We start from the raw sequence: 27,028 nt of genomic DNA, 5'->3' as shown, positions 1-27,028 counted from the left end.
CACAGCAGCTCTGGGAGAAAGGAAAGAATCCAAAGGATGCCAGCTGGCTCTGGGATGCCATAGCCCTGCTTCTTCTTTAACACTAACAGTCTGAGGGTGATGCTGGCACCACATGCTGCAATGACAGCCCCCCTTGGGGACTCTCCCACTGCCTGCCTTGGTGGGGAGGGTAGGAGGTAAGATGCTGGCTTGTCTCCTGCCACACCACACCGATCTTCTCTCTCCTTCCCTGTCAACCCTGAGCCTGCTGACTGCCTGGCCCAAAACTGGTTCCTGTGACCAGTACAATCCTCAGTGTCAAGATGGTGAGAGCTGTGCTGAAGGGATCCTCGAACAAAGCTATATTTATGCAAACACATGCTGCCTTTAGAGTGCAGATAGTAAGGGCCCATTTCTACTGATTCAACAAAACACGGCAGCCCTCAAGGCAGGGGCTGGGGTATGGTGGGGTCCTGCTATCTTCTTTGTAACAATTTTCACATGGGTGGGGTAGAAAATCTCCACTGGCAAGGTGAGCCATCACTGCTCCTTCCCTGGGTACCATTTCAGCTGGGCCCTGTTCTAGGAGCAGCTCCCCCCTTCTCCTGAACCAAGTGGGTTCTGTGGCTGTGACCTACCTCCATGGTCCGAAGGCCATTCTGTTTCTGGGTCAGAGGGCCTGAGGTGAGGCTCTGGGGATTCGGGCACTGGGTCCCACAGCTCATCTTCTTCTCCGGGTTGGATATTCCACCTGGGGCTGCAGATCGGGGTATACCATTGGAGGACAGTCCATCTTCCAGCACACCTTGGGGAGGGAAACAGAGAATGGCACTGGAGTCTGGCACATGACAGTTGCTACAAACAATCCCCAAGAATGTGGGGAAAAAGCTACAAAGAGGAAATAAGTCACAGAATCCCACCATGCAGAACTACTCTTTTCTAAAAGAACATATGTGTGCGGTATATATATAATACACACATATATGTTATAGTAGGCTCTACACCCAGGGTGGAGCCAATGTGGGGATTGAACTCACAATCCAGAGATCAAGAGTCACACACGCCTAACCGACTGAGCCACTCAGACACCCCTTTGTGTGTGTGTGTGTGGGGGGGATTTTGACAAAAATGAGACCCTAAAATAATTTCATAACCTGAAATTTTTATTTAAAATACATCAGTGACATTTTTCCATGCAATTCAATAATCTGCCATCAGTTTTCACACACTTAATCTGCCATTGTATGGATGTGTCACCATCGGTTTATTTTTTTATTCTTTTAAAGTAAGCTCTATGCCCAACATGGGGCTTGAATTCATGACCCCAAGATCAAGAGTTGGATGCTCTACTGACTGAGCCAGCCAGGCACCCCGTGTCATCATTTATTTAATCCCCTCTCGTTGGTTATTTGTTTTCACAGTAAATGTGACTGTGATTGAAACTCCTTGGGGTAAAGCTTTATTCTTAATTACTTCCTTTAGGTAAATTCCTACAAGTGGAACTGCTGGTTTGAAGGTGATACAGAGTTTTTTACACAACTGGACTGAGAATATGTTCATTCCATAACAAATGACAGGACATTATAGGATGAGGCTTAAATAGCCTCACTGAAAAGCAAGAGGGCTACATGGAGGAGTACGTGGATGAGGAGCACCTGACTGAAAAGACAAGAGGTGGCCCAGGATACAGGGGCATGAGCAGGTGTGAGGCAAGAAGCAGGAAGATGCTCGGCAGTAGCCACAGGGAGGCCAGTGGCAACCAGGTAGACTGGCCATTTTACCCCGCACCCCCAGCTGCTCAGGCTGGTCAGCAGTCATGGAGCAGTCTGTGAGGTGGCATATGGTGACATAATAAATACATATTTGGTGTTTTCCCCCAGTTCCTTCCTTAGTGACAGGGGTGACAGAGGCATCTTTTGTTATAACATTTAGTTTTTGCTCCAATTCATGACACAGAGCTCCTAAATGCCTTAGAATTTTGCGAATGAGAGGGGAGACAGGAGCACCATTTATTCTAATGAAGCAACTCTCCAGGGTCCCCTTGATAGCTTCAGGATAGGGGCCTCATGCCAGAAAGACCTAATCTTGACTAGGAGCTTGGGCCTCTCAGCCCCACCTCCCAAACTCTGAGGATGGGGGAGAGGCTGGAGACTGAGTCATTTGATCATGCCTACATGGATGAAACTTCCAATTAAAAAAAAAAACAAAAAACTAAATAACAATATTTAGGGAGCTTCCAGGTTGGCAAAAGCATCTATGTGCCAGGAGGGTGACAAACACCAACTCCACAGGAACAGAATGCACTTATGAATCTTCTAGATCTTGCCCTATATCCTCTTCACCTAGCTGTTCATTTGTATCCTTCATAATATCCTTTACAATAAACTGGCAAACATAAGTAATGTGTTCCTGAATTCTGTGAGCCATATTAGTAAATTACTGAACCTGAGGAGGGGCTAAAGAACCCCAACATATAGCTGGCTGGTCAGAAGTACAGGTGACAACCTAGGACTTAAGATTGGCATCTGAAGTGGGGGGCAGTCTTGTGGGGACAGGCCCTTCACCTGTGGGGGCTGTGCTGACTCTAGGCAGTGGGTGTCAGAACTGAACTGAATTGTGGTGTCCAGAGAGTTGGAGAATTGGTTGATTTGGGGGGGGGGGAATCCCACATGTTTGGTGTCAGAAGTGTAAGTAGAAACAGTACAGAGAGGTGCCTGGCTCAGAGAGAAGGGCAGGACTCTTAGGGGCTGGCGACACCTGAGAGAACAAGAACAAGAAAGAGAAAATCCATGCCACGAAGGCTGGCTCTCTGAAAACAGTGCCAAGGCTTAGGCTGGTAGCAGTTTCCAACCCTGCCTTCCAAGTGGGCTTCTCAAGTAGGTGCAGCTGACATGCTCACAGGAAATTTCAGTTACAGAAATTAGCACCAAAACAAGAATAAACAAACATCTGAAGGCGGCCAACACTGTAAAAGAGAGACAGCAAACTTTAGGGCAGAGACCCCACAGGAAATGTAGCTAACAACGTATGCAGCAGCAAATTTTAAATGAGTGTAATTAATCTGCCCAAAAAAAACTGAGGGGAAGATAAGGCAAACACAAAATGAGGACAAAAGTGACCAAAAAGGTTCAAATAGAGATATTTGAAATAATCATTTTAACCATTGAGATGAATTTTTAAAAACTCAGTAGCAGAGCTGAATAGCAGGAAAAACATAAAGAGCAAGTTAGTGAGCTGCCCTAGGGATTCTCCTGGAAGAAGCAAGTGAGAGTATGAAAAACACGTTGGGAACACAGGATCAAAATCCAGACATTACAATCTCAATCTAATAGCAGTTCCAGAGGAGAGAGTAGAGAAAAATGAAGGGAAGCAATATTCACATATATAATAGTATTTCTCAGAACTGAAGAAAGCTGTGAAACCCCAAATCGAGTCTACCAGACACTTGGCAAGACAAATAAAAAGAAAACCCAACCCAGACAGATCTTATAATTCAAACACTATCAATAACAAGAAAAGCTTCAGAAGAGGGAAAACAAAAACAAAAACAAAACAAAAAATCTCAAAAATGAGATTGACATTAGACTTCTAATCAACAACCAATGAATGTAAGAAAATATGGAACAGTGATTTCAAGATTTCAAAGGATATGCACGTTGTAAAATCTTCTGCAATATACTGCCAGATTTGCCTCTACCAACCTTTCTCCAGTTACCCTACTGCCCTCTGCCAACAGTATATGAAATGGCAATATTCCCCGAACCATCACAGACTCTGAATATTTTCTTTTTTTGTTTTTCATCTTTTCCAATTTAAGAAGCAAAATAAAGTATCTCATTGCTTGGATTTACATGGCTTGATTTACTAGAGGTATTATTTATATGCCTATTGGCTAATTGTGTTGTTGTTTTTTTAAATTGCTGAGTCACTTGCCTATCTTTCTTTGGGGGTGTTAGCCTGGGTTTGCTCCTAATTAAACTTAAGGGAAACAAACCAAATCCTTTCCCAGAGTGTTGAGAAATGATTTGCCGGGAGGCACGCACCGGAACACAGTACGTTTGATTCACAAAGAGAGGGGGTTGGTTGACTAGGCACAGCTGGTGAGGTCACAGTCCCGACACAGCCGGGGAAACAGTGACCCAGGGAACACACACGTCCACATGTTACCCACCTGTTCTGCAAAATGCTATGAGGCTCTCAACTGTGGCAATGGGATAGAAATCAGAATTCAAAATGTCAAAAATCACAACAGAAAATGGCTGGGCTCGAGCTTCCTGGCTGGCAGGCTGGGATACATTGGGACACCGTGGATGTGTTCCCGATGTGCAGAGACATTGATTCTCTCAGCTTGGCTTGCCCTATATCTTTGTGGCCCCTTCCTCCATCAGCCTGCCCTCCCGTCCCTTCTCATCTTCCCTCCATGTTACACCCAAAGGGCCTCAAATGCACCAGCATGGACACCCTAGCACACATATTCATTCTCCATCTCTGCTGCTTCCTGCAGACAGCTGCCCCTTGGCCCAGCAGAACGCTAACCTGGAGAATGAATCAGAAGAGGCCCATGAAAATCCAGGAAGCAGGCTTGGTGCGATTTGGGCTGGTAATTCCAGAGTCCCAGCACCGGCAGAAGAGTCTCGAATAGAGCTTCTCATTGTGGTCCAGGGACGAAACTGTTATTGCTGGTCTGCTGCGGCTTAAGTTAAAAACTGAACGCGAGCACTTAGAAATTTCTATGGCACTTGACATTGCTGGAACATCTGAAGATGAACCGGTGTGACTGAACTTCTCTGATTTAATAGGAGATAGACCAGTTCCAGGGCTGGCAAACTTACATGGTGAGACCCAAGTCCCATGGTGTGAGCCAAGTGTTAGTCATGCATAGTAAGACGACGTGTTTGTCTGTGACGGGCTTACGGGGGGAAAAGCAACTGATCCTGAAGGAGGGTTGGGGACTTGGTCAGATATATCCCCTGGGCCCATGGATAACTTGCCCTGCAGGGAAGAGTGGGGCCAAGTGGAGTAGGGGCAGAAAGGAGGAAGACAGAAGCTTCACCTACCTTAGTCTAGGGTAGAACTGCCTTCAGCTCTTGGGGTTAATAAGTGGGACTCAAGGCTAGCTAGTACTGCCTTGACTGCTTACCACAGTGGGCCATATGAATGTTACCATTTTCTATGCTGTGCATGACTTGGTATTTGGGTTAAAGGTAGGTAAGAGGCATTACTGAGCCACCCACAGAATGTACCATGGTGCTTCCAGCCTGGGTAGGGATGGCCATCCCCTTGTCTTACTCTAAGACATTCAAGACATGTATCTGACCCTAATCCTCCCCATGCCCATGGTCAGGCCTCTGTGGGGTTTAGTGGACATGGAATACAGCTCCCTTCCTTCTCCCCCTACCGCCCTTACAGCCCCTTTTCCTTATGCAATCTAGTTGCTAACTGAGGAGGAGGAAGGCAAGACATAAAAAAGAGGGGCACCTCGGTGGCTCAGCATTGAGCATCTGCCTTTGGCTCGGGTCATGATCCTGGGGTCATGGGATCGGGCCCCACATCGGGCTCCCTGCGGGAAGCCTGCTTCTCCCTCTGCCTATGTCTCTGCCTCTCTGTGTCTCTCATGAATAAATAAAAAAATATATTTTTTAAAGACAGAAAAAGGAGGCTGAGGGCACCAGGCGCCAAGAGCAGGCAGTGGAGAACACATCCCAGGAAGGCAGATAGGCAAAAGGAAGTGGAACCAAGCATGAGTCAGAGCTCTAAGCCTCTGGCAAATGCTCCAGTGTTCCATAGAATTTCACTTACAAGACACAAAATAAAAGATAAAATTCTTAAGAAATTCAAGAATGCTGCAGAGCATTAAATTCTAAGCACAGAGCCCCTTCTGAGCTGAGCAGCTGGTGGCACACCCATGAAGCCAGGCCTGCCAAAGATCAAAGCAGAGCTGCTGTGGCTAAGGTACAAAGGCCACTCCTTCATTCTCAGCAGCTCCTCCATTCCCTGGGCATCCCTGCTGAGCCTCAGGGTTCCTAGAAACACAATTGTAAAATCATTCATTTGGTCCAGTGTTTTCCATTTTCATTGGTGGCTAATTGAAAATTACAACTCTGATTTCTTTAATCCCCAATCCAGGACTTCCTCATTGATTAAATAGGAATAAGAATTAAAAAAAAAAAAAAAGGAATAACAATTCCTACTTTATAGGCTATTGTAAGGATTAAATAAGATGACATATATAAAGATTACAACATGTTTGCCACATACATTGTACTTATTTTTATATGTCCCAATATCAGCTGTCTTGTCTCGGCATGGTGCCCCTCTCCACTAGCCACATTAGTACAAACTTGATTTGTGAGTCATACAATTGGTGCCCATGTAGTGCCAAAAGACTGGCACCTTGAGCTTGATAAATAAGCAGAGAAGCTAACAGTGAGCAGGGGTCATCTGCCCACTGTGGTCAAGAGATAACAGCAAGGGGTCAGGAATATGGGGTCATTTACTGTTACTACTGCCTGCAATAAAACAAGTGATTATGCTGCATGGATTTAATCTAACTTGTATTTTTGAGTTCCAAAAATAATAGTCAATGTCAGAAAATTAGTGAACTATAGAAAATCATAAGGGAAGAATAATTTTTACCTCATCATCCAGAGCTGTCTCCTATTAACAGGGGGGTAAGATGTCTTAGCAGATGCTATTGGAGTCCATCCAGGTCCACCTGCCTGGCCCCTGCACCCATCCCCTAGCTGCAGTGGATGTTGGCAGCTAATAGCTCTTGGCTGCCCTCTTCTCCTAAGGCTTGCCCCTGGCTGAGAGAAGCGTCCCCTTACCAGGAAAGGCCTGGCTGGTTACATTCAGGCACAGCTCAGGGCCGATAACCAACTAAAAGTGTTGGGGGAGAGGAGGGCCGTACAACACCCAGCCCCCTTGCCGCTGAGCAGGACAGTTCTGTTCCTTTGCTCCTCAGCAACCCATTGGATCAGGCTGAGGCGAGACCAATCCTGAAACCTCATCCCTGCCCAGCTCCCTCCCCTGTCCATCCTACTTCACTGTTCTCGCTTCCTCAAACAATTTCCTTCCCAATAGTGTCTCCAGGAGTCACTTGCATAAAATCCCCTCCCCAGGCTCTGCTTCTAGAGAACCAAACCCAGGACAGTGTATATATGCTGCATGCCCGATATATTCCTTCTGCTCCTCCACACTCACTCTCCCTTCCTCTCACCCTGTTCTATGACCCAGGACACTGACCTGAACGAACCATGTCAACAGGCTCCCTGTGCACTGGCTTCTGTTTGGGTTTGTCAGTGGGCACCACTAGCTACTGAGCAGAGGAGTCTAGAGTAGCACAGTGAGGTTGGGTCTCTGTTCACCTAACTCCCTCTCTGTAGGGTTGCCAGGAGTGCCCCGTGTCCTTTTTTTTTTTAATTTATTTTATTTTATTTATTTATTTTTAAAGATTTTTATTTATTTATTCATGAGAGACACACAGAGAGGCACAGGCAGAGGGAGGAGAAGCAGGCTCAAGGCAGGGATCCCGATGCGGGAATCAATCCCGGGACTCCAGGATCAGGCCCTGGGCCAAAGGCAGGCGCCAAACAGCTAAGCCACCCAGGGATCCCCCCTGTGTCCTTTATACACTCCTCCACCAGAAAAATGTACAGAACCAAGAAAACCCAGAGAGACAGTGCAATTAAGAGGTCCCTGATGACTTCTGGGAAGGCTCAGAATAGTGGGAACAGAGGACAGACGGCACATTGTTGAGTAGAAAGTTACTTACAGATGCTGCATCGGTCAGGGTTCCCAGCTACAAGCAACAGAAATTGACTACAGTGAATTAAAGTAGAAAAACAATTCATTTAAATGACCTGGGAGGCTCTCAGACTTTCTGGAAGGCTTGGAGGTTCAGGCACAGAGGGTATATCTATCTAGGCACAATGTCCCAAATCCCTCCATGGAGTGTGCCCTACCAAGCCCTAGACCCTGGAAACTGGCCTCAGCATTACTGCCACACTTATATTAAAAAATTATTGTTGTTTTTCTGAAATTCCTGAATTTTATCTCGCCACCTTACTGGGTGCCAAGTGCCCCAGGCGGGGGAGGGGGGGGCAGACGTTGTTGTGAAAGCTGTATTGTTTTAACCCTGAGCTGCACCTGCAAATCTACTCCATGCCAGCCCTCTCCAGCCTGAAAGATGAAAGAGTGACTCTTATTTTACAGCAGAAGAAACTGAAGTTTTAGTGCAGGTTCTGTATATCCAAACCTGTGGTCTTAGCAAGTATCACATATCCTTGAAAGAAAAAAAATCCCAAGTAGGCAGTTCTCAAATTTTAGTGGACATGAGACCCTCCATTAAAATGCAGTTCCCTATGTCTAACCCCCAGAACTCCTGATTCAGTAGGGGCCCAGGAAAATGCATTTTAACAAGTTCCCTCCACCCTACCCACTTCCAGTGATTCTGAGACATGGAATTCTAAAGTCTGCATTTTAGGCTCCTGACATGGAGACTGATGCTTATGCTAGTTTTGAGGGTACCATGCAAAATGCCCAACGGTATTTCTTTTCACAGGGAACTCTGTAGTAGTAAATTGAGGGACATCTGTATGCCCCTAAGGAATGTCCTTTTGTGACATCCTTCACAAAATTTTCATTCCATCCAGAAGATAAGCCAAATCACCAACTTTGCCAAAAGATGGGAAACAGCTGTGTCCAAAGCTTGCTGATAAGTTGCAACCAATGAGTTCTTGCCAGTTTCTTGCTATTTTGGAAATGAAGCTGGGAGGAGGGCAGCCCATAGAAATTAAAAATGATAGCTGGGAGCCATGTGGAGAGCAGGACAAGGGGCAATTCCTCTGTAACCCAAGCACCTGGCTTTCTTTGGTGAAGGTGATCACAGTGTCCAAAGCCATTGAAACCACCTGCAAGTCATGCCCTCGGTGACTGAAAACCAAAGTAGAATACACTACCTGTCTATATGGGAAGAATCTCTTAAAGTCACATCAGATGAAACTCATCTGGCTCATTAGTGTCTGGGCTCAGGCCCTGAACACATGGCTGATGATAATCTTGTCTGTACTGAGGTATATATTAAATAAATCGCAACTGCCCAGCCACTTAGAATTTGTCTCCTTATTTTTCCAAGTGAACTAAAATGGAGAGGTATCTCTCATTTCTTCAATCTGGTAAGTAATTTTCGAGCACGTACTATGTTTAAGAAGCTGTTGTGTGGCTTTTTGTAAGGCCAATGTAAGGAAATCCTTTAAAAATGGCGAACAACTTACATTTTTTGTCAATTAATTTTGAACAAGGGTGCCAAGACAATTAAGCATGGAAAAGAGTTTTTACTTTTCTTCTTCTTTTTTTTTTTTTTTTTTTTTTTTTTTTTGTGGTGAGGAGGGAGAGTTTTTTCCAACTAAAGTGTGGGACAACTGGATATCTACATTTGAAAGAATGAAATTGGACCCCTATCCCATACCATACACTAAAGTTAACCCAAAATGGATAAAAAACCTAAATGTAATTGCTACAGCTATTAAACACTTAAAAGAAAACATAGGTATAAATCTTTATGACCTTGGATTAAGCAATGGTTTCTTTAAAATGATCCCATAAAAATAAACAATAACAAAAATAAATTGAGTATCATCAAAATTTAAAACTTTTGTGCCTCAATGGACATCATAAAGAAAGTGAAAAGACAATTCACAAAACAGAAAAGTCTTGCAAATTTCTATCTGATAAGGGACCAATAATCAAATGAAAACATAAGCAAATGATATGAATAGAAGTTTCTTCAAAAAAGTATGCAAATGGCCAATGAGCACATGAAAAGATGTTCAACATCACTAGGTATCAGGGAAATATAAATCAAAACCATGAGATACTGATTCACACCCACTGGAATAGCTTTAATAGAAAAAGGCAGATAATAACAAGCATTGATGAAGATGTAGAGAATTTGGAATGCTCACTCACTGCTGGTAAAATAGTGCAGCCACTTAAGAAATCAGTCTGGCAGCTCCTCCAAAGGTTAGACATAGAGTTGCCATATGACCCAAAAATTCCAGTCCTAGGTGTGTACCCAAGAGAAATGAAAACTCACATTCACAAAGGCCTGTGTTCACAGCAGCATTATTTATAATAACCGCAAAGTGGAAACATCCCTAATATCCAACAATGACAGACAGATAAATAAAATATGGTATACACATGCAACAGAATATTATTTGACCATAAACAAAATGAAGTACTAATACATGCTACAACATTGATAAACTTTGAAAACATTAGGCTCAGTGAAAGCCAGTTACAGAAGGTCACATGTTATACTATTCCATTAACATGAAATGTGCAGAAATAGGTAAATCTCTACATAGAAAAACGGATTAGTGATTGCCTGGAGCTGGGGTTGTTGGGGGGAAATGAGGAATGACCATTAACAGACTAAGGATTTCTTTTTAAGGTGATGAAAATGTTCTAAAATTGATTGTGCACAACCCTGAGAAGAAAGTAAAAACCATTTAATTGCATACTTTAAGCAGGTCAATTAGGTAGTATGTGAACTATATATAGCTCAATAAAGCTATGATTTTTAAAAATGCCAGCAACACATTTTGGAATGTAATACTGACTAAAGAAAATAAAGGAGCACATTTGAACAGCAATGGTCAGGGAGAGAGACTGACCAAGAGACCTGTACAGTCCATAGTGATAACAGCAGTACTAGCCTAACAGACGCCAGAGGCCGTGGTCCCCGTTGGAGGCCCCTGTTCCCTGAGATGAGCTGCCAGCCTCGCACATCCGCCCTTGGCCCACTGCTGGTGGGAATGGCTTCCCACTGGTACCCAGCAGTGTGCCAGAAAGACACCTGCTGAGAGCGACAGCTGGACCTGAAAGGATCCCGAGAAGAAGCAAAGGGAGTCAGTCCATCCTTGGTGAATTCAGGCAGACCTGAATTCTTTGCTCTCCAAAGAGATGCCCAAGGACAACCAACAAGCTAATGAGGCAGCCACAAGGAAAGCTCAAGGTCTCCCCTTCCTACTCTGTGCTGATACTGTTAGAATCTTCCCTCCTTTGATCCCCTCCTTTACGTGCTTCTTCCTCATCATAGATCACTTATTTGTTCTTTTATCTTCATCTTTGAATGAGCCAGTCATTTGACACACGTTTGTCCCGAGCCTACCGCGTGCCAGGCCCGTGCGGGCTGCTGGGTTACACCCGAGGCTCCCAGGGCGGTAGGACAGCAGTCTCCGGGCACCATCGCCCCTCTGCCACTTTCCCTTTCTTCCTTCTGCATGAAACCCTCCAGGATAGTGGGAGACGGATGGCAAGGGCTGAACTCCCGCTGGCTGGGGGAGATGGAAGACAACAATTTGAACTGGCCTTGACAAAACTGACTGTGGCAGATGGAGGGCGGAGCAAGATAGCAAACATTTAGAAGACAGTGCATCATACCCATCCATGTATCCACCTTCCCTTCCTTGTCCATGCGACCCAGGCCAGATCCCACCTTCTTACTCAGGCTGAAACTGCCTCTCGGGGAACTGTTTATCTGAGCAATTCTGGGCAATTCGTGACAAGTGGTGCCCTGAGCATGGAACACTTTCCTAGGGGGACAAAGCGATGGCTGGAAAGGAAGCCCCAGGAATAGGGTGGAGTCCTAGGAGGCCCCTCCAGTGCCTGGTACCATCCTTGGCCATGGCCTTGCCCGTCATCGAGCATTTCTGCTCGAATGGGGAGGCTTACTTTGATCTATTATTCCTACCCCACTTCCTTATGTGTGCAGACAAGGTATGTGGCCTGGCTTCTTCCCACAAAGTCAGCAGATCTAATCAATTAGAGATTTAAACACAACCCAGGGCTGCACCCTTGTATGGCTCCAAAGGTACCTGGCCCCATGCTGATCTTCATGGCCTATGCTTCAGACTCTTTTACTTAGTAAAATTTTTCCTTAGGGAAAGAGTCTCCCAATGAAATTTTCCTCTCTGTTTTCTTTTATTCCTTGCTTATTTTGGGGGGATGATGAGCCCTTTCAGAAAGTAGCAACTTATTTCCTGGTTGTTTTTTTACTCCTTGACACTTTTTGAGTTTAGCACAATCAGCTTCTCCAGGAGGGTCTTTCCAGGCTGGCCATAGCATAGCTGGCACTAAATTGTCCTCCCAGGTGGATGTTAGAAATTAGGTGATACATCCTTACTAGATATCAGAAGTATATGTGGGTCAATCAGAATTAGGAGATTTAAGTTAATTGTATTGTTCTAATTCTTAAAATTTTAAAATCATCCAAAGCAATCTATCAGTCAATCCTGTAGCACCTATGAGTGCCCACACTGTCTAGCACTGGACTGCTCTTAGTGGATATAAAATATTTTCCTACCCGAATTCTTCATGCTTCTGTCACTTCATTGGAAACTTAACAGTTTATTTAAAAATTACTGAAAAAGAGAGCCATGTAAAATTTAAGAAACAAAACACTATTTCTTACCTCTCTGAATGGCAAAAGTTAAATCTGATCATTTTCAATGCTGAAAGGGTGAGGGTTAATGGGTTCTCTCATATGTTGCTGGTGGGAGAGCAAATAAAACAATTTTCGGGGACAATTAGCAGAATCTATTCAAGTTTAAAATGCAAACACCATTATGAGCCAGCGATTTGAATCCTGTGGAAAACCTCTTACCACTGCACAAAGAGACCTGCTGAAGACACTATACCATTGAAACAGTGAAATTGGAATCAACAGAACCAATCATCAGTTGGGTAACTACTAAATAATTGTGCTTTATGTATACTATAGAATTCTATACAATTTAGAAGTATAAATATTTATACAGATAGAAGTCCATAATGTAATAATGAGTGGAATAAGGCAAGTAGAGGATAAGTATGCAAAATGACAGTTTTTATGTAGGAAAAACACTGCGTTATATACATTATTATACTTTTTTGCATGGCAATACACACCTGTGTATATATAGCTTTATGTATGTATATGTGTATTTCTATGTCTACGTATATGTGTATGTATAGATGTGTGTACGTGTATACCCAACAAACCGATAACAATATCTGTCTCTAAGGAAAAGGCAAGGAACCAAGATCAGAGGGTGGTTAATAGGGCCTTATCTATAACATATCTACTTTTTAAATATATTACTTCTGAAATAAAAATGATTTTTTAAAAATAGAGCTATATCATATCCTGCCTTTTCCTTTTTTTTTTTTTTTAAGATTTTATTTATTTATCCATGAGAGACATAGAGAGAGAAGCAGAGACACAGGCAGAGGGAGAAGCAGGCTCCCTGTGGGGAGCCTGATGCAGAACTTGATCCCAGGACCCCAGGATCACACCCTGAGCCAAAAGTAGACGCTCAACCACTGAGCCACCCAGGCACCCCATATTCTGCCTTTTCTCATTAGTCATGGCTTTGGACCTACCTAGAATATCTGGCTATTTATCTTTTAGTTATTAGATTACATTTCATCATCAAATACACTATCAAAGATAGTAATCAAATATAATGACACACAAGAACAGCACACGAGCGTTAACACATTGTTATTAGCCCACTCTACAAAGAGAGGCCAACCAGCCTACAATCAAGGGATGAGACGTGGAACTCTGTTAGGCCGGCAGACAATGTCCTGGGGCATACTAACTGCGAATGTGGATGAACTCATGATAGATATCGGTCAGAACCCTGGGATTACTTATATTACTGAAACCAGCCAAGCTTCGTCCCCACAGAGGAGGGGATATTAGGCAGTGCTTAAAAGGAAAGACTGGGCATTGTTGATGGGAAGATAAAAGAAATGAAAGGAGACTCATATTTGTGGGCTCCTGTTGAGTGCCAGCCCATGCTACCAGCTAAGGATATAAAGACAGGAAGACTCCTGAAATGACTGGTAGCTCAGAGCATGGCGTTGGAATTTCATTCCCAACTCTACTTCACTGTCACACCAACTGTGTAAATAGGTGTCACGATCCCTTATTTTTTCAGAAGGGGAGACTGAAGCTCCCGGACATTGAATACTCTCCCTGAGATTCCACAGCTGGGGCCAGGGCCAGGCTTCCACCCCAGATCTGTCAGACTCTAAAACCCTTGCTTTCAATGCATTTGTGTTTACTCATATCATAAAAAAACAAACCAAGAAACCCCCAAACCTGCAATGAATCATGTTCTCCCTTTTCAAGGCTAGGCAATAATGGAGATGTATGATACCATCAAAATAAATGAAAGGCTTTTTAATTGTGGATTAAAAGATAATCCACAGCTCAGAGGTCTTACTCCTCGGGGAAGAGCTGGTCTTTAGAATACTCAGAATCCAAGTAACTTGCCAGCAGAATCAAGTGGGTCACAAGGAGGTAGAGTCAGGGAGAGGATGAGTGTATTGAATTAAGCTACGCTGGTGCATTTTCTACACTCTTCCAACCCTGAAATCGTTGTTCTGACAGCTGTTCAACCCTCTGGGTCACCCATTAAACATTCATCACTTGTCCTCAAACACTCAGAAGAAGACACTGCCAAGGATCATTTTTTGCACCCAACACCTCCCGTTTCAGGGGCACATCAGTTGGCCTTGGTCAATCTCCTCTCCAGGTGGGATCATGACTACTTGCTCTAAGATAGAAAACCATTCCAGGGAAGCACACAGTACCAGAGTGTTGCAGACATTCGGTGATACAATCAAGGGGACGAGAGAGGCCATCTGTGTCTGATACAAAGAGCAGGGATCATGGCCTATGGATTCCACTCCCCACTGCACAACCAGAACAATCTTTTAGGACTAGGCATCTGATCCTACCCCATCCCTTCACTGACTTCTCAATGCCTTTGGGATAAAGTCCCAAATCCTGACATGTCCTGCAGAGCTCTATGTGAGCAGTCCTGCCTCTCCTGGCTCCATAAGTTTATGCTCTCCCTACCATTCTCTCTATGTTCCAGCCTTATTGGACATTGAAGGCACTGCACTGCATTTACCACACCATCTCTTCTACTTAGAATGCTCCTCCTTTGGCCTGGCTACTATTCTGCCTCAACTTAAACATGACTTCCTTGCAGAAAGAGGGCAAGGGGTCTTCCCAGACTCCTTCCTCACACTATGCTGGGTTCCCCTAGTTCTGTGCCATAGTAACTTGTACTTCTTTGGAGCATCCAGCCCTGCTGCAATTTGTTGTTCTAGGCCGCCTGTCCCACTAGCCTGGTTGCTCCATGAAGACAAGGCCCATGCCTATCTTGTTCATGACCATGTTTGGCCTACATTAGGCTTTCAGGAAATATTTGTTGAAAGGGTCCTGAACCACTGAGGAGGGTGCCAGAGCTAGTATCATCATCGCAAGAAGAAGCTGCCGTATAGACCTCTATGTGTTAAGTGTGTTCTCCCTTATGTGCCAAATGGCTGAATTTCCAAAGGAAGCAAGTACAAATGTGAACTGTGCTTACTGTTCCAATTATTGCGCTGTTATCAGGGAGTGAAGGAAAGAGTTCATGTAAATAGTGAAATCACCTCCATCATGACAGACCTGTCATATGATGCAGATCACTCTCCCCATACCCGCTTCATGTTGCTGTGGCTCCCAAGGGCCCTCAATCAAGGCTGGCACCTTTCCAGGATTCAGGGCTAAATGCAAAGACAAAGGCAGTACTGTAGGTCTCCCCAGATTCCATTTCCACTTTGGGGGTTTCTGCTGCTGAAAGAAAGGATGGCATTTTGCTATGAACATCCCAGCCCTCTGGGAAAGCAGTTCTCCAACAATCTCAGCTCAGGAAAGTCTCTCTGAACCCAGCATAGGAAGGGTTGGTGACAGGGCTGGGCAATGCTTCCTGGGGACTGGCAATGATACAGGCAAGAGGTGAGTCACACTGGACTGTCCCTTCTTCTCTCTATAGATGGCTGCACTACCGCTAGAAAGGGGAGCTTTGATGATGGGGCTCTGGAGACATGCTGAGGACCTGACCCTTGGGCCTTTGATTCCAGGATGGAAGGTCTCCAGGGAGAACTTTGTGTAGAAAAGGAAGGACCCTCCAGCCTTTAAAACATTCCCTCCTTTTTGCTGATGCTTGAAATTCCTTACCTGGGGGACAGTATCTTTTACACCATCATTAGCACTAAGTTTTAAAATTTAATTAATTCAAGGCACCTGGATGGTTCATCTGGCTAAACGCTGGTCTTCAGCTCAGGTCATGATCCCAGGGTCCTAGGATGGAGCCTCACATCAGGCTCCCTGCTCAGCCTCTCCCTCTGCCTGCTGTTCCCCCTGCTCGTGCTCTTGCTCTCTCTCTCTCTCTCTGTCAAATAAATAAATAAATAAAAATTTTTTAAAAATGTAATTGAGACACCTGGTGGCTCAGTGGTTGAATGTCTGCTTTTGGCTCAGGTCGTGATCCCAGGGTCCTGGTAGAAAATACTGGCCCGAGAGGTTTAGCGGTTTGTCCAAAGTCCATAGCTGGTGACTGTGGAATTCTGTCTGTCTGTCCTCCAGTCCGTGCTGTATTGTGTCACCCTTTGCTTCCTCCATATAGGCCCAGAGGCTTCCAAATGTATGTGAGCGCATGCGTGCATGTGTGTGTGTGTGTGTGTGTGTGTGTGTGTGTGTGAGGCTCAGAGCCAAACACCCAGTAAGAAGTCACCTTCTGAACTTGAAGCTAAAGAGAATCAACTTCAAATAGGTTAGAACAGGGACGTCTGGGTGGCTCAATGGTTAAGCATCTGCCTTTGGCTCAGGTCGTGATCCCGGGGTCCTGGGATCAAGTCCCACCTAGGGTTCCCCGCAGGGAGCCTGCTTCTCCCTCTATCTGTGTCTCTGCCTCTCTCTGTGTCTCTTGTGAATAAAAAATATTTTTTAAAATGTAGTTAATTCCAGGAGAGATATGGTAACTTAAATTTACTTCTTACCCCTTCTCTCAAATTCTTGTTTGCTAGAATGATCTCACAGGTGCTTCTGGGTTTAAGAATCCATATTAAAAACAAAACAGTGGAAAAGCAGTCAAAGGAAACAGAAACATTAAGTTGATTTACTTAATAGGGTTTAGGTGGAGAAGGAGCAGGAAGCAGAAGAGAGGTACTGGGGACAGAAGGAGAAATGAGAGAGGGAGAGAAGTCACTGCCTGGTTTGTATAAAAAAAATGTCTGAGAGAAGATTTCAAAAAGGTTTTGTTATGCACCAAAAGTAAACTTTCAAAACCCTGCAATTTGTGCCAATGTGGCTAAACCTGGAGGGCATTATGCTAAATGGAATAAACCAGACAGAGAAAGACAAATAGTATCATTTCTATGTGGAATCTGGGGGGGAAAAAAGGCAGGAAAAGTGGCTGCCAGGGGCTGGGAGTGGGAGAAAGAGGAAGGGTTGGTAGAGGACACAAACTTTCAGCTGTAAGGTGAGTGGTCTGAGGATCTAATGTATATCGTGGTGACTGCAGTTGATAACACTGGACGTGTCATTGAGATTTGCTACGACTCTAGCGCTTGAGTGTTCTCGCACACAAACGAAAGGTAAATATGTGAGGTGAGGAATGGGCTAATTAATTCAATGGTGGGATCCTTTCATAACGGATATCAAATCACATTGAAGACTCTAAATGTCTTTTTAAAATATATTTTATTTATATATTTGAAAGAGAGAGCAGGAGGTGGGGGAGGAGCAGAGAGAAGGGAAGAAGCAGACTTCCAGCCGAGCAGGGAGCCTGACGTGGGGCTCAATCCCAGGACCCTGAGATCATGACCTGAGCTGAAGGCAGACGCTTAACCGACTTAGCCACCCAGGTGCCCCTCCTGCATCTTTTCGATGTGCCAGGCTCTGTTTTAGGGCTAGGGATACAGCAGTGAAGGAGGGAGGCTCCACCTTTGCCCTTTGGCAGTGATAACTGGGATGTGGGGAAGAGAGATGGCCAATGGGCATTGCTGATGGCACAGTACAACCAGGTCAAAGAAGGGCAGAAGTCAAATCATGGGTAGCCATATGTACCTTACTAAGGAGTTTGGATGGCGTCCTGTGGGCAGTGGCAGCCTTGGAACAGTGTAGGGGATCCAGGTGAATGACTCAAGCCTGGAGGCAGGGAGTCCAGTAAAAAGAGCCTTGCCTTTGGGGATCTGCCTCCTTCTAGAGCTTCCCTTCACCATCTGAATGCATTTTTGAGATGATTATCTTCCCAGCTGCACTCACCAAATTGGAAACCACTCTCAGAAGGCTGTGACTGGTAATCAAGCCACTTCAGAAAGACGGCTTTTGCCAAAACACACATCTGACAAGTGCAATAGAGTATTTAGAGAGAAAGAGGGGAAAAAAGAGGAAATTAATAGCAAATTAATAGGATAATCATCTGTAACCACAATCTAGATGAAAAGGATTTCGGTAACAATTTCAAAAGGTTGAATGGAATTAAGCTCGAGAACCTACTCACTACGTAGCTGACTATCAGTGTTTAAGGAATTGGCAATACCCAAAACCTCTTCTGTAGCAGTCTCAGAAGACAGAGATGCGGTGGGCTTTCTATAGGAAGCATATGTTTGTTTAAAAACTCCAAATGGGCCAATTTGATTTTGTATTTCTGAAATGCAGTAACTTGCTCTTAGATCCTTGGTTCCTGTGTGTGCAGCTTTCCCCAGATAAAAGCAGGGATAAGCTTATTTTTTTCTCCTAAGAAGTCAAGTTCAAGCTGCCCCCTTTCAACAAGTTCCTGCAAGGTTCTGGGAGTAGGAGCAGTTGGCTTTGTTTAAATCATATTACTATTCTTGGTATTTACAGGAGGAGGTGGCTTTTGCAATGATGCTTGGACAGCATCTGTAAAGTCAGTAACCTGTTTGTGTAACCTGATCCTACCCTAAATGCACAGATTCCATTCTGAAACTGTTTTTGCTTAGTTCAGCATCCTAGAACCAGGGGATGTGAAGACAGAAAAATCAAAATTCCTTCCAGGGATTTTTCTTCAAGGGAGTTTTTCTTCAGTGTAAAACAAAAGCAAAATGGATTTTTCTTTAGCTTTCCCATTCAAAATATCTGGCTCAGACTTCAGGGATGTTTGTGAAGGTAGTTCGCCCTGTGGAAAAGTTCAAGAATCCTAAATTTACACAGGGACACCACAGATGCAGTACTGGGACTGGCTTACTCAGGCCTCACACTACTAATCCACATGGCTTTGTAGTTTCTGTTCAAAAAAATGGTACCTGGTGATTGAAGCATCACTGAGAAGATGGCCACTTATCTAAAAATCTTGTTCCCTAGTAATACATTCCTCTCCCAGAGACTATGTCTGTCTTCACTTGTGTAGCTCACATCAGATACCCAGTGCTCTGTTCTGTTTATCTTATCTGTTGTATTCCCTGAATCCCAACCCATGCCAGACATTCCACCAGGGTGAGTCACAGAGGCATACTTGACCCTGTAAGTATCACCTCTAGTGAGAGATTCAGAAACAGAAATCAGGGTGCCTGGGTGGCTCAGTGCTTGAGTGTCTGCCTTTGGCTTAGATCATGATCCCGGGGTCCTGGGATCAAGTCCTGTGTCAAGCTGGAGCCTGCTTCTCCCCCTGCCTATGTCTCTGCCTCTTTCTCTGTGTCTCTCATGAATAAATAAATAAAATCTTTTAAAAAAAAGAGAGAGAAGCATAAATCAATGCAGTCCATATAAATCAAGTCATCCTTGTGGTCCTGTCTCAGAATGCCATTGTACTGAAGAAAACAACACTCAACACTCATAAGTTATTAGAAAGTAATCTAAATCCTTTATTTGCTTTTCTAATAGAAAAGCAAAGGGAGTTCCATTCATAATCCACTGCAACAACTTGTACTATCCCTAGAAAAATACTGAATTAGTAATCTGGAAAATGAAATTATGGGCATAATGAATATAAGATAAAAAGCTCAAAGACACGGAAAATGACAGATTAAAGAGGATGAGGCTGGAGGAAGGAAAATTGGTCAAGACCACTACATTCTCTAGAGGCCAGAGGTGATGAAGGAACAATGGAATGGGGAACAGAATGTGTTCAAGAGATGAGAGAAGAGAGGAAGAGATGGAGACAGAGATGTTGGTGGTCCTGCAGAACCAGCTACAGCCTAACTTTTCCACTTGGAAGTCCCTCAAGTCACTTTAGACTCAGTATGCTCACCTAAATGTATTACCTTCAATCTGGTTCTACTGCTTGACTCTCTCATCTAGGTCAGACATGCCACCAACATTCTAGCCTCTGGCCTTAAAAACATGTCAGTTATTTCCTTTCTCTTTTCCTTCATTCCCTATGATCAAGTCTGACCCTAAACCCTGTTACTTCTTCGACACATCTTCCATATAGCTCTTTGCCCTCCATTTATGCTCCCATTGGAGAGGGCTAATGCACCTCACTTCTAGATTATTATGGTAGTCTACAGCTGGCCTCTATTCCAGCCTCTCTCCACTGTCTGGAATATCCACGGCATGATAGGAGATGAATCCTTCCCAAACATGGCTTTCTTCCTCATTGCATCACATCCAAACACCTGTGCCCGACTTTCAAGTGCTCCATCAAATAGGCTCAATGTAACTATCTGGTCTTGGTTCTAATTACACACCTTATCCTCCAGGTAGGCTAGTGTCCTTTGTGCCCCATAAGTGCCAGGCTTGTGCTTGCTTGGGTGTTCCTGCTCACGATGACCTCCTACCTGCAGTGTTCTTCCTCCCTCCTTCCTCTTTCCAACCGGGTAAGGGACAACACTGATCTCCCCTAGGAGTCTGCAGTCAACATCACACAGTAGTGCTAAATGATTCCTTGCTTGTTCCAAGTATTCAGGTTTTCTCTCTTCAGCAAGGCCATTCATTTTTACAGGAATAAAATCTACTACTTTGCGCAGCTACTTCTACTACCCTGGGAAGAAGAAAGATCTCCAGGGAGCTTTGGCATTTTGGTTTTTGCTTTCATTTACCTATATTATTCTCAAATGGGGCGTGGGGAAATAAAACAATAACTTGTGACCAATTCATATAATTTGTCCTTAATTCCTTTTTTTAAAAAAAATTTATTTATTTATTCATGAGACACACACACACACACACAGAGAGAGAGAGAGAGAGAGAGAGAGGTAGAGACACAGGCAGAGAGAGAAGCAGGCTCCACGCAGGAAGCCCGACATGGGACTCGATACCGGGTCTCCAGGATCACACCCCGGGCTGCAGGCAGCACCAAACCACTGTGCCACCGGGGCTGCCCCTTAATTCCTTTTTAAAAAGGTTTTATTTATTTATGTATTCATGAGAGACACAGAGAGAGAGAGGCAGAGGGAGCAGCAGCCCGATATGGGGATTGATCCCAGGAGCCAGGGATCATGACCTGAGCCAAAGGCAGAAGCTCAACCACTGAGCCACCCAGGCGTCCCTCCTTAATTCATTTTTAATTATTAAATGATATATTTTATTTAAAGTGAAATTATAAGGCAGGTTCAAGTCTTATAATCTCTTGGCAAACATGAATATCATCATCTCTACAAACTGTAGTGAATACTTTTTTTTCATCAGAGATTTTTAACGGTTCTAAAAATGAGCAGAAGGGAGTTTCTATTTATAAAGAGCCCACTGCATGTAAGACACTGAATTGGGTGCTTTTTTAACGCCTCACTACTATCTTGAGATAACCATAAAAGCATTTTTATCCTTAAAAATAGTTTACTTAAAAATTATGCTTAAAAAAAGTACTTGGATATGAAGCTAAAGAAATGCACTTTAAAGTCTAATGGAAATTAAAAGTACTTTAATTGCCACATTATGACTTTACAAAGAAAATAATGAAATGTTGTTTTAGAAAGTTATCTATTGAAATAAAGATGCGAGTTTCTTAAGTTTTAGGAAAAATCTAAAACATGAACAAATTAAGATATAGAAAATATAAGTACTCATCACAGTTAAATACATCTTGGAATATCATCAAGTTTGTCTCTTTCCCAGTAGATATGAGTCTGGGAACTGCACAGTGGGTCGGTGGGCCTGTGGCAGTGGGCTGACTGCTACAAGGGAAGACCTTTTCCAAGGATAGAGCCCACACAGAAGAATGGGCTTAAAAGGAGAGGACCCAGCCCACTTCAAACCAATACAGTCCCTTGTTTTTGCTTAGAGTTTGTTTGTTTGTTTTTTGGTGGATGTTGGTTTATTACTTGCCACCAAGAGTCCTAACTTACACAGGGAGTAAACCAAAGCTTTACCCTTCGGCTGTGCTCAATAGTTCTGTAGCACCTGGGCATGAACTCACAAGAAATCCTCTTATTTGTGCTAAAGCTGGAATCTGCACTGGAGTCCAGACACAGCAGGACAAACTAGTGGGAGCCAGTGGCATATTTGCCTTAGGGCCTAAAAAGCCTCCCAAAAATAACTTGCCTAAGGGAAGAGAAGCCAGGCCCAGCAGGCTTTACCCAGTAAGAAGAGCCAAGCCTCAAGGTCAGAGGAAGGAACAATTTTAAGGACAATCAGTACTTATCCTTAAGATCTGTCTGCTGTTCACAACCTGACCCCACGGAAAGGACATGAGCCATAAGCAAAAATTCAGAAATCTGCTTTTCAAAAAATTATCTAAGACAGAGGGGTACATGCAACAGTATGTGGGGGCCCCTCTAAAATTACAGCATAACACAAAGTGGGGAGCAAAGGTTTTCTTTCCTACTTTATAACTCTGCTTTTCATGAATATCCTGGCTCTAGAGCAGGGTTTCTCAACCTCAGCACTATTGACTTTTGGGGACAGATCGTTCTTTGTTGTGGGGCACTGTCCAGAGCATCGTGGGTTGTTTGGCAGCACCCCTGATCTCTACCCACTAGATGCGCAGAGCACCTGCCCCCCTGCTGTGACAACCCAAAATGTCCCCCTACTTGCCAGCTGTCCCCTAGGGAGAGAAACTGCCTGTCTGGGAACAACTGCTTTAGAATATTAGTAGTCCTGGCACTAGCAAAGGGGGGCTTCAGAGCATACTGAACATAGCGGTGATGCCCAGCCACAAAAAGAAATGTGCCTGGAAAATAGACCAGTGCCCTGGGTGTGTGGCCGGGGAGGGAGTGGGGACGGTGAGCAAGGAGGCAGTCTCCAAAGCAGGATGTTAAAAGACAAAAAGCAAAGACAGACACCCCCCCTCCCCAATAGTAGTAGAAAACCAGCTGGCCCCATCTCATTTGTGAGACACACCCCAGGGACCCCTGAACTACTTTGATAAACTGCAAAAGAGCAGGGTTCCTGAGAGAACACGTAGTGGCAAGAAACAGTGCCACAGGCTCTTTGCTTTTCAGAGGAAACTATTTGTACCCAAAGGCCAGTGAGGCCTGAGGATATATGAATTAAATTTGGAAAAATCCTATAACTCTGAACCTTGTCAAATAGCTTAGCTCACAATTACCTACTACTATTCTCTCTGTCAGAAGTAACTTTACCCACAGCCACAGGGGGATAAATTCTAGATTCGACTTCTGGGGCTGAGGCCTTCCGGTATGTGTACCAGAGAAAGTGGAGAGGTACCTTCAGGGCAAATTTGATCAAAAATCTCCAGAATAGCAGGAAGATTAGCTTGGGTGAATAGGAGGCTTTGAGGCAGACGGGGGAAATAATCCCTGTGGGCAATAGAAGCCGAGTTTGATGACAAGAAACAAAACCTTTGGAATTTCCAGAAGGAACCAGATTCATTTATTCACCAGTTTTCTTAACCTCTACTTCTGGTGCTGAGAATCGGCTTCGCCACCAGAGATAACTGGGGTCCAATGCTTTCACTGTCCCCTTCCTAGTTGTTAAATGATCTTAGGCAAGTCACTTTCAAAGTCTCAGTTTCCTCATCTAATAAAGTAGCAAGAGCAGGCCTGACAGTAGGTGCCTTGCCCCACACAGCTGACCTTCCACAAAGGGAAGCAGGAAATAACCCCTGGACATTGGCTTGGCAGCCTCTGGGGCAGGCCCTGGGGGCCACAGATGAATGAGGCTTGGCCCCTGGACTGAAGGGGCTTGACATCTCATTCTTCAGTCCCATTCAACAAATATTTAAATTGTGTGCAAGTACAGGACTGGGTGTGCGGGCTACCATAAGGACTAATGCAAGACCCTGGCAACAGAAGACATTTCATACAAAAAAACAACAACAACAAAAAAAAACAAAAGGAGGGGCGCCTGGGTGGCTGTCGGTTTGGCGTCTGCTTTGGCTCGAGTCGTGATCTTAGGGTCCTGGGACTGAGCCCCACATTCTCCCTCTCCTCCACACTCATGTTCTCTCTATCTCTGTTCCTAACTCTGTATCTCTCAAATAAATAAATAAAATCTTAGAAAACAAAAAAAGAAATGGAAAGTGGGCCCCATTCTGTAGGCATGTACTAAATGGGAAAGGAGATGAATTAGTGAACGCACGGCCTCCGTGGTGGCTACCTCCACAGTACCTTGTATTTTAAGTTCAAAGCCCTTGGCACATTTGAGACTATCTTATTAATGACTTGGTTATGTTTGTCTCCGGGGTAGGAGGATAAGCCCTATGAGAATAAGGACTGCGTCTGATTTTTTTCTCCATTATAACTCTTAGCATCAGCACTTAGAAAATACTCTGAAATAATGAATATCTTGAATTCCAAACAACACATTTTTGTTTCTGAAATTAGGGTATATTTTTAAATTGATGTGCATATTTAATTTGCTCAGTGTTTTCTTCCTCTTAAAAACTGTTATTAAAATGACCTCACGGGGATCCCTGGGTGGCTCAGCGGTTTGGTGCCTGCCTTCAGCCTAGGGTGTGATCCTGGAGTCCGGGGATCGAGTCCCACAGCGGGCTCCTTATGGAGCCTGCTTCTCCCTCTGTCTGTGTCTCTGCCTCTCTCTCTCTCTGTGTGTCTCTCATGAATAAATAAATAAAATCTTAAAAAAAAATAAAATAAAATGATCTCACAACCTGCAAAGTTTTGAGAATTATAGAAAGGTGTTTTCTAGCCAACTGAATGATGCCAGTGGGGACTGATGTTTAAACTGCCCTGTCTGTTCTTCTCCTTTAAGTGATGAGGGATGGGTTTCCATTCCGGTTCTAATGGAAAAGAGAATTCAGGGATTGAGATGTCCCATCATTCAACCATATCTAAGAAAGGCACTATTTGCCATAGGTGGATTTGGGAAGGACACAGAAACACAACTTTAAGTCAGCTACACCTAATAAAACAAACCACTCGGTAAGCATATATGGTACCTAAGGAATTGTAATACCTAACTATTCCCTGGAGGTAAGACAGCTTTCATAGAAATGCAGCTAACCTTCCAGAACAGAGGCCCAGCAGGGTAGGGTACACACCTGGCTTTTGATGGAGGGCATGCCACTTATGAGATAGTAGTATAGGCTAGTTGGATGGGAAGACATTGACATAAAGAATAATGCTTTATAAGGCAAAAAGATAGTCTTTAATAGATGGTGTTGGTAAAACTAGATACTCATATGCTAAGAATGAAACTGGACCCCTGCCTTACACTAACTCATATGAATTAACTCGAAATAGATTAAAGACTTCAGTGTAAAACCTGAAACCGTGAAACTCCTGCAAGAAAACATAGGAGAGAATCTCCTTGACATGGGTCTTGGCAATGATTTCTTGGATTTAGCATCCAAAGCACAAATAATAAAAACAAAAATAAATAACTGAGACTACATCATACTAAAACCTTCTGTACAGCAAAGGAAGATATTAGTATCTGAAATTGCATACTGTGGATGGGAGAAAATATTTGCAAATCATGTATCTGATAGGAGCTAATAAAGGGGGCTAGTAAAAAACAAACAACCGAATCACAAAAAAATGGTCAAATAACCTATCTAGACATTTTTCTGAAGATAACAGAGGATCAATAGGTATGTGAAAGGGTGCTCAACATCACTCATCATGAGGGAAATGCACATCAAAACCATAATGAGATATCACTTCACACCTTTTAGAATGGTTAGTATCAGGAAGAGAAGGGATAACAAGTGCTGGCATGGGGGGTGAAGGAAAGGGAGCCCCATCACACACTGTTGGGGAGGATGTAAATTGGTGCAGCCACCATGGAAAACAGTATAGAGCTTCCTCAAAAAATTAAAATTAGGACTACCATATGAGGGATCCCTGGGTGGCGCAGCGGGTTGGCGCCTGCCTTTGGCCTAGGGCACGATCCTGGAGACCCAGGATCGATTCCCACATCGGGCTCCCGGTACATGGAGCCTGCTTCTCTCTGCCTGTGTCTCTGCCTCTCTTTCTCTCTCTGTGACTATCATAAATAAATAAAAATTAAAAAAATATTTAAAAAAAAAAGGACTACCATATGATCCAGCAATTTCACTTCTGGGTATATAACTAAAGGAAAGGAAATTACTATCTTTTTTTTTTTTTAATTTTTTTTAATTTTTTATTTTTTTTATTTATGATAGTCACAGAGAGAGAGAGAGGCAGAGACACAGGCAGAGGGAGAATAGGCTCCATGCACCGGGAGCCCGACGTGGGATTCGATCCCGGGTCTCCAGGATCGCGCCCCGGGCCAAAGGCAGGCGCCAAATCGCTGCGCCACCCAGGGATCCCGGAAATTACTATCTTGAAGAGATATCTGCACCCCTTGTTCACTGCAACATTATTTACAATGGCCAAGACATGGAAACAACCTAAGCATCCATCTATGGATGAATGGATAAAGAAAATATGGTGCGGGCAGCCCTGGTGGCTCAGCAGGTTTAGCACCACCTCCAGCCCGGGGTGTGATCCCAGAGACTCGGGATCGAGTCCCACATCGGGCTCCCTGCATGGAGCCTGCTTCTCCCTTTGCCTGTGTCTCTGCCTCTCTCTCTCTGTCTCTATGAATAAATAAATAAAATGTTAATAAATAAATACATCTTAAAAAAAGAAAATATGGTGCATATATGCACAATGGAATATTAGCCACAAAAAGAAAGACATCCTACCATTGTCAATAACATGGATGAATTCTGAGAGCATTATATTAAATAGGTTAGAGAAAGACAAATACTGTATGATCTCATTTATATGTGGAATCTAGAATGAACAAACAAAAAACAGAACACCCAGAAATGGGGGTGGGGGTGGGGGTTGGGGGTGGGGGTGTGAATGT

General features: G+C 43.9%; 1 protein-coding gene across 4 annotated transcripts in view; it reads right to left on the bottom strand.

Annotated features, from left to right (window-relative positions):
* BAALC (BAALC binder of MAP3K1 and KLF4) overlaps nt 1-27,028 on the bottom strand; it is an 81,631-nt gene that overhangs the window by 12,348 nt on the left and 42,255 nt on the right. For 3 of the 4 annotated variants that reach the window (XM_035715729.2, XM_035715744.2, XM_025450394.3), the window contains one exon: nt 618-784. In XM_035715729.2, coding sequence (XP_035571622.2) covers nt 618-784 — 167 coding nt within the window. Of the gene's footprint in view, nt 1-617; nt 785-7,753; nt 7,848-27,028 lie in introns of those variants that run through there. The other variant, XM_049093305.1, reaches the window with a different exon arrangement.

The sequence above is a fragment of the Canis lupus genome, chromosome 13 (assembly GCF_003254725.2).
Source record: "Canis lupus dingo isolate Sandy chromosome 13, ASM325472v2, whole genome shotgun sequence".
Classification (NCBI taxonomy): domain Eukaryota; kingdom Metazoa; phylum Chordata; class Mammalia; order Carnivora; family Canidae; genus Canis; species Canis lupus.
The sequence above is the reverse complement of the archived record's forward strand: the minus strand, read 5'-3'. Positions and strand labels throughout refer to the sequence as shown.